The sequence below is a fragment of the Archocentrus centrarchus genome, chromosome 1, assembly GCF_007364275.1.
Source record: "Archocentrus centrarchus isolate MPI-CPG fArcCen1 chromosome 1, fArcCen1, whole genome shotgun sequence".
NCBI classification, from domain to species: Eukaryota; Metazoa; Chordata; class Actinopteri; order Cichliformes; family Cichlidae; genus Archocentrus; species Archocentrus centrarchus.
Window position 1 is genome coordinate 20,208,563 of NC_044346.1, and position 8,318 is coordinate 20,216,880.

Sequence of the window (8,318 nt, forward strand, 5' to 3'; positions counted from 1 at the left end):
GGGTATATTCATTTTTGAAAGCTAAAAGAGCCTTCTGAAAACTCATGTTACAAAGTTTCAAACATTACCTTACACTGGACCTTGGTACAGCCTCTGAGCTGTAGCCATTTTAGCTCCGCCCCTTTAAGGCAGATTACTTGTGACTTGACGGTGGTTTGGTGGCACTTCAGTGCTATATATAATATATATTATATATATACATACACACACACACACACACACACACACATATATATATATATATATATGTGTATATATATATATGTGTATATATATATATATAGATAGAAGAGATAGATAGATATAATATATAGGATAGATAGATATATTATAATATATATATATATATATAGAAGATAGATATAGAGAGAATATTAATAGAGATAGTATAATAATATATAATAGATAGATATAGTATAAGATATAGATGAGAGCTACAATATATATAGAATACACATATAATCTAAATATATATTTATACACATAAATATATATACAATTTAATATATATATATAGTGTATATAGATATATATACACATCTATATATATTTACACATATATATATATATACACATATATATATATATTATAATATTATGTGTTTGTGTGTGTGTGTGTGTGTGGTGTTTGTGTGTGTGTTGGGTATGATACACACACACACACACACACACACACACACACACACACACACACCTTCTCATTCGATGTTTTTTCCTACAGTGTAAATTAATACTGAAGTCATCCAGACTATGAAGGAACACATAAGGAATCATGTAGTAAACAAAAAAGTTTTGAAAAAAAACAAGATATGTTATAGATTTTAGATTCTTCAGAGTAGGCACGTCTTCCTCAGATGACAACTTTGCACAGCTTGGTATTTTCTCAGTCAGCTTTATGAGGCAGTCACCTGGAATGACTTTCAGTTAACAGCTGCACCTTGTCAAGAGTTAATTTCTTGCCCTCTTAATGTGTTTGAGACCATCAGTTGTGTTGTGAAGAGGTAGTGTTGGTATACAGTGAATAGCCCTATTTGAGTAATGTTCTAATCCATATTATGGCAAGAACTAGTCAACTAAGCAAAGAAAAACAACAGTCCAATATTACTTTAAGAAATGAAGGTCAGTCAATCTGAAAAATTTCAAGAACTTTGAAAGTTTCCTCAAGTGCAGTTACAAAGACCATCACTTGATGGTCTTTATGATGAAACTGGCCCTCATCAGGACCGCCCCAGGAAAAGAAGACCAAGAGTTCCCTCTTGCACAGGATAAGTTCATCAGAGTTACCAGCCTCAGGAACCGCAAGTTAGCAGCACCCCAGATAAGAGCCCACCTAAATGCTTCACAGAGTTCAAGTAGCACACACATCTCAACATCAATTGCTCACTGAAGACTGCGTGAATCTTGACTTTATTTTTGAACTGCTGCAAAGAAGCCACTTCTATGGAAGGACAAGAGGAAAAGAATGGCTTGGTCCACGGACCACAAGGAATGGACATTAGACGAGTGGAAATCTGTTCTTTTTGTTCTGATGAGTCCAAATTTGAGATTTTTGTGGTTCCAAATGCCGTGTCTTTGTAAGACACAGAAAAGGTGATCGGATGGTTTCTACATGTGTAGTTCCCACCATGAAGTATGGAGGAGGAAGTGTGATGTATGGGGGTGCTTTGCTGGTGACACTGTTGGCAATTTATTCAAAATCCAAGGCACACTTAACCAGCATGGCTACCGCAGCATTCTGCAGTACATGCCATCTGGTGACATCTGGTTTGCCCTTAGTGGGACCATCATTTGTTTTTCAACAGGACAATGACCCCAAACACACCTCCAGGTTAATTAAGGGCTACTTGACCAAGAAAGAGGGTGACCTAATCTAAACCCAATTGAGACGGGAACTCCTTCAAGACTGTTGGAAAAGGTGATTACCTCATGAAGCTGATTGAGGGAATGCCAAGAGAGTGCAAAGCCGTAATCAAAGCAAAAAGTGCCCACTTTGTATAATCTAAAACATATTTTGGTTTGTTTAACACTTTTAAGTTTACTACATGATTCCTTATGTGTTCCTTGTGTACCCTGACTGGTACAGTATGTGTCAGAAAATAAGGAAAGGTATAATTGGTCTCTGAAGAACTGTGGCTTTATGAGTCCTCCCAATTTAAACTGTGGAAAAAAAAAATCTGCTGAGGTACTTTTTACCTTATCGAATGGATCTGAAGTATCACTGCTTGACCTACAAGATTCACCTTTTCATTCCTCTGAAAATTAACCAACTTACCTAATCTAAGGAGACAGAATGATCAACCCAAGCTCAATGGTCTATTAAGCAGCTATCACTGCTTTATCGTAGGAGTCACAAGATGGGTAGGAATCCACTGATCTAAATCTGTATGACATGTTTTATCTTTATCATAAAAGCAGTGACATCCTCACACGAAAAATCCACTCTTGTTCTACTTAATGCACTCAAAGGGGGTGGGGTGGTGGTGGGGGTTGCTGCTACTCTAGAAGTTTGCTGCCTTACCTATTTAAAGCATAGGTAGGATATTTATATGTAACTGGCATGAATGAGTCACTACTGTGGCTCTGTTTTTCTACTACTGGTGAGCTTACCATTATCTGCTCATTTTCATTCATAGAGACGGTAGACGCAGTTTAGCATCAGTTCACTTTAACGTTAGATTTAAGGAAAACATAGTTTCACACAGTTACAGTAAAAGTACTAGATACCATCATAAACAATATTTATTGGATTCATTTTAGGAGCTGGGATTAAAGACAGCCTCACACTTTGATTCAGCTCTCTGGGTGTAAATCTTTGGCAGTTTGGTCAGAGAGTGGCGAGAGCCCGCTACTGTAAATCCTGACTCGAGATCCCCGTATCGATCCTGCCAGTCGATAATGTTATTCATGTGGCCTCACAAGCCAGTGCCCGTGCTTATTGACAGCAACTTCATAGTCAGCAAAGCATGAAATTAATATTCTGTCTACAGTGTAAAGGAGAGCAAGAGACAAGGCAGTTGAAACAGGAGTGAGATGTAGACTTGACTCGCTTGGTGCACAGAGGAGAGGTTAGGCAAAGAGACAAAGCAGAGCGTGCACACACTCTCTCTTACATCAGCCGCCCTCTCCCACACTCACACATACCTCCACACATATCAAAGAGGGTACTGGCTGTGCTGGATTACAAAGCAGGGAACACAGTGCCTAGTGTACACTCGGTAGGGTGAGTGCAGGAACTCCAAAGACAGAATTAGAGCCACTAGTGTGTAGGTGCACATGTGCATATAAGCACACACTTTCATATGCTACTGTTGATCCCTGTGAGTCATGCAAAGACACTACTCCTCTCTCTGTTGTGTGTGTGTGTGTGTGTAGGTAACCTTATGTGAACATTCACAACAGCTGGCCTGACATGGTCAGCGCTTGCTTCCTTCCCATTGGCTTCTTCTGCCATGTAAACACACTCCAAAGTGCGACTGGTTTATCTTTAGCAGCACCCATTCAGCCAGGGCAGACCGCTCTCACTGACAGAGAGGGGAGGGAGTCATGTCAGTCAGGCGTAAGTGAGGATGGGTGAGTGGAAGAGAGAGGCAGACGTGAGGAGGTGTGTTAAGTACAAGTCAATATGTATGTGTGTGTGTGTGTGTGCCTCCATGCACACAGAGTAGGGGTTATTAAATATATAAGGTTACCACAGCTGACACATTTCCTGCTTCCTCTCCTCTGCTCTCCACACCCCACCCCCAAAACACTCAAATAAACCATGTGCCACATGCCCAGCATCCCAAAGCTCAGAGGAAACCAAATACACCAAATATCCCATTCGATGATTCTTATATTTCAGCATCGCTCTGGGTTTCTTTTACTGTGGTCACCACAGAGCTAAAGCGGGGCTGGCATGGCATGCATGTAGTTTCAAGGGAGACAAAAACAAGTCCTGGCTTCTGTGGGGGAAAATCAGGGTGGAAGGAGAAGAGGTTGAAGGACAGGGCTGGCGAATTCCCCTAACAAGCACAGACACAAGTGCTGACCCCTCATCTGTGTCATCTTTGTTTTTGCCTGTGCCTGGTGCATGATAGGAAGCCCCCTTTTTTTTTTTTTTTAAAGACACAGAGGTGTACCCATAGGGGAAGATGGGAAGTGCACAGTCATCAGTAATTGTCATAGCTCAACAAGCCATGGGTCATGCCCTGCTTCTGTAAGCGTTACTGTGAAGACAGAGAAGGAGAATCCCCACATAGCAATGCTTAGATGCAGCTGCTGCAGCTGTCAAACACACTGATAAACAGAGAAAGACGCACAGAACGGCATCTTGGTGTGTAAACCTGCTAATTGGTGTGGGATTTATCTATTTCACACCACTGTTAATTGATAGCCCACCCCTGAATTCATTTTTCTCTCTTCTGGTCAGACAAAGAAGCATCACTCTGGACTCTGGCCCAGTGAGCTGTCCAATTATTTTAATATCCTAACCGTCTAGATTATAAATCGATGCACGGTGAAAGTAATCCATAAATCTACTGATTGATTATTGCATCAGTCCTAATTGCTGCCTGGATTAATGGCTCTCGCGGTGCTCCAGATCTGCAGCCTACACCTTGAGCTCTGTCAGTCACGAAGCTGATCCAAGTTTTCCCGAGATAATGTGATATATAACATACACATCTATACAAGGCTGGCACAGCACGCACGAGCTTAAAGCGTCTATTATCAGCCTGCTCCTCTTCGGTTATTCTTATTTTTAAGAAACTATAGATTTCGTTCATATTTTCATAAAATTTCATGCTGTGAGATGTGCTGTCCCTGTTTTCAGCGTGAGGCAGCAAGCGGATCATCAGCCTGCTTGACAAAAGTGTCATCCGGCGGCGCGCCTCTCTCCGTGTCACCGGCGGGTCTTACCTTGGTGAGCTGAGCGATCTTCTTGCACATCTTGCTGTGCATTTGATAGTCGTACAGCTCCTGCTCGATGTTGGAGAACTCTGCCGCAGTCCCGTTAACGGCAGAGCCCGGCCCGGGGGGCTGCGCAGCCTTACCGGCGCCTGAAGCCATAATGAACCCCCCAAGGGAACTTCCCAGACCGGAGGATAGTCAGAAATGATCCCGCCGCCTCGCAGATGAAAATTCCCACCAGAAATCGTGTCAACTTTTTACTCGTGCATCTCATTCCTCTGTCGGCACAACCTCTCCCGTGAACAGCATCTCGAGTAATCCGCTGCAAAACATTTGATAGTAAATCGGCGGGGCTCTCCTCCTCGTGCGTTCCCGTTGTAGCCCCTCGCTCCTGCTGTCCGCCCGGTGATCGCGGAGGTCACACGCTGGAAGTCCATCGGGGACGCGCTCGCGCCGACCGACCCTTTCCCTGCTGTCAACAGATTTTTTATTTTTTTTATTCTAACAGGGACCGCTGGAGGATGAAGGCATACAGTCCGACCACCTGTCTCGCGGCAGGGGCGGAGCGGGGCGTGCGTATCCTATGGAACATTACCGGAGACAGCTCGAGAGGCGCACTGCTGCAGTGCTGCCCCGCCCCTACCGGCGCTGCTGTATCAATGCCTATCAGCGCGCGGAGGGGGGGGGTCTCCAGGGTCCAGTCGTGTGATTTTACTCCATCAGTCAGTTAAAAGGGATGCACTGAGGGCAGTTTCAGTAGCTGTGGACTAATAACAGCACATGAAAACTTACGCAGCGCATATGTTTTGACTGTAGACTAATTTAATTGAGAAAAAACAAAGCAAACCCTACATGTATTTTTACTACTACCACTCACTATAAGGGGTGGATTAACATAGCTGAAGTAACTTCTCGCACATCCATTTATTTCTTAAATACATTACTTTCTAACTGGATACCTTGTTTTCTCAAAGAAAACTCTACTTATGAGTGTGCAAGCAATGAGAGCTAGTCACTCACTGTATGAGTGGACTCCATTTACTAAAAAAATCATTCCTCCACCTTAAAGGTGTAGCCTGCTCCAGAAATGTGTTACTGCGGCTCCGTAGCGTTTGGTGGACTGACAGAGACAGGTTTAAAAAGCGAGAGAGAGAGAGAGAGAGAGAGAGAGAGAGTGGCAAAAAAAAAAAAAAAAAATGCAGCAGAGAATTAGGATGTAATGAGAGGACCCAAATGCAGGGACATTAACAGAATTTTTTTAAAAGGGTTACAACCAACTAGAGGGGGCTTGGGAAATCAGAAAATGCTATCAGAAATAAAAAGCAAACAAAAGCACGTGAAACTGGTTGAAAATCCAGTGAGCTGTAATGATTGTAAGGTGCATAGACATAGCTGCTGAGAAAGAATATAGTAGCCTCATTGGAGCACATTTAACAGTGAGGTAACAGAGTTGATAAAACATAGTGTGGACACAGCAGTAAATATGTTTAATTTTAGAGTGTTAGAAGTAAATCCTGTCTCAAACATCCTGTTTTTTCACTGTTTCCACAGTAAAGGAGTTTAGAGAAAGGCAGGACAAAACCACTGTGAGGTACATGAAAGGGAGTCCATCCTTCTTAAACCAAGAGATTTTACTGTGAGTAATATTATTTAAACATCATACAGATATACATTTACAGTGATGCACAGAGAACAAAAATTTTGAGGGGGGTGGGGCACCCAAGGCCCCTCTTTAGCCTCTCCCCTGTCCAAATTAAGTGCACATGCTTTTTTGGGCTTCATCTACTGTTTATAAATGCAACCAACCTACTCGGGCCTGCAGATAAAGTTGAGCCTGTGTGGCTAAATCTGGCACATTTACACTATGGACCTAAGTGCTTGTGTTAATTAATGTGCATTGTCTTTTTAAGTTCAAGGTTTCCAATGCAGGATTTGATGTCTTGGCATATAAGGTCAAGCTGAGGTGAACTCTGACATCATGAGGAATAAAAGACATGCTGTCAGACCACATCAAACGTTTGCAGTCATTATGAAGAAGGGTGAGATATGATATCTGAGATAATGGGGCACTTTTTCAGATAGTCAAGCCTTTTGCATTCAATTGTTTGCATAAAAACTGTCACAAATAAGCAACAATAAAATCAAGGAAAATATGTAATCCAATGAAAGCATCCCTTCACAACAACAGCTGTCTCAAGGGATTTTATATTGTGAAGTAAAGACTCTACAATATTAGAAGAACTCAACAAGCATATGTTCTCCTATGAAAATGCACTTGGCGATGATGAGAAGAATTCCTTCTTAATTAGAAGAGACTTCCAGTGGAATCAAACTCAGGGAGAGGCAGAAATCTACCAGTGCTGTTTTGGGGATGAGGGGGAAAGAGAAAAGTTTAACATAAAAATCTTTGTTTATGTTTCTCATTATCCACAGCTCTGGTGAATTATGACACAAAGTGAATATGATTACCAGTTTGGGCAAAAGTCTTAACCCTTATAACTTTTTCCCTGTTTGGGCTGTTTGTGCCTACCAACTAGATGCAGCAGTTACAGACATTTATGACAGTACTTTGATAGGATAGTACCTGTATTGCTGAGACTTTCTGTGCCAATTAGTTTTTTGATAGTTTGATTGGACACAACTTGGCTTACACCACCAGTGGCCTAAATCTCTCGGTTTCTGAAACATTTCTCACCAACATTTTTCTTCTTCACAGCTCTTTCCAAACAGCTGGAACACCATCAATGTCCCATAGGAGAAGTTGTGTGCTGCTGGAGGAAGAAAGGGGGGAGAAAGCATGATGCAGTAAGTCTGTTTGCCAATGTTTGTAAATCCACCTTTATCTTTGGATTTTGTTCTAATGACATCCTTGTTTATTTGAAGCATACAGAAACTCTGAGACATGATCACAGGGCCTTGTTCTTTGGTGGTTCAGATCATGCATCATGATCTCAAACAAACGAGAGACACTGGGATCATCTGAGTCCGGTGGGTGGCCAAGTCTTTAAATGTGTAGGCCTAAATGGTAAGTTTCTGCATTTAATGCAAGGGTTGTCAAGCCATTTATTATCACTTGTATAGTATTTACAGAAGTACAAGTGGCTATTTTTCATCCTTCTGACTTTTGATGCTGTAGCTATGTGGTCTAATACAGGGATATTTTGTCCCTGTACAGTATAAATCCATGATAATCCCAGGACCACACGCACACAAGTCTAAAGTAAACAGGTTGTCAGTGCCATTTATGTTAAATTAAATTAATTAAGAAATAGATGTCATAGAATGAGGAGAACCTCTCATGCTTGTTCCTGAACCCCCCCACCCCCCATTTGTGTGAGCTGTCCCCTCTGCAGCTGTTTAGCAGCTGCGGCCCTGGACAGTGGCTGCACACTACTAATGGTTCATACATGATGCATGTGGATTATATTATA

General features: G+C 41.9%; 1 protein-coding gene across 1 annotated transcript in view; it reads right to left on the bottom strand.

Annotated features, from left to right (window-relative positions):
- LOC115778829 (trichohyalin) overlaps positions 1-5,382 on the bottom strand; it is a 39,008-nt gene extending 33,626 nt beyond the window's left edge. Inside the window, 1 exon segment of the mRNA XM_075074361.1 lies at positions 4,897-5,382. Within this exon segment, the coding sequence (XP_074930462.1) occupies positions 4,897-5,046 (150 nt within the window). The 5' untranslated portion in view covers positions 5,047-5,382.
- Between the last annotated feature and the right edge of the window lie 2,936 nt (positions 5,383-8,318).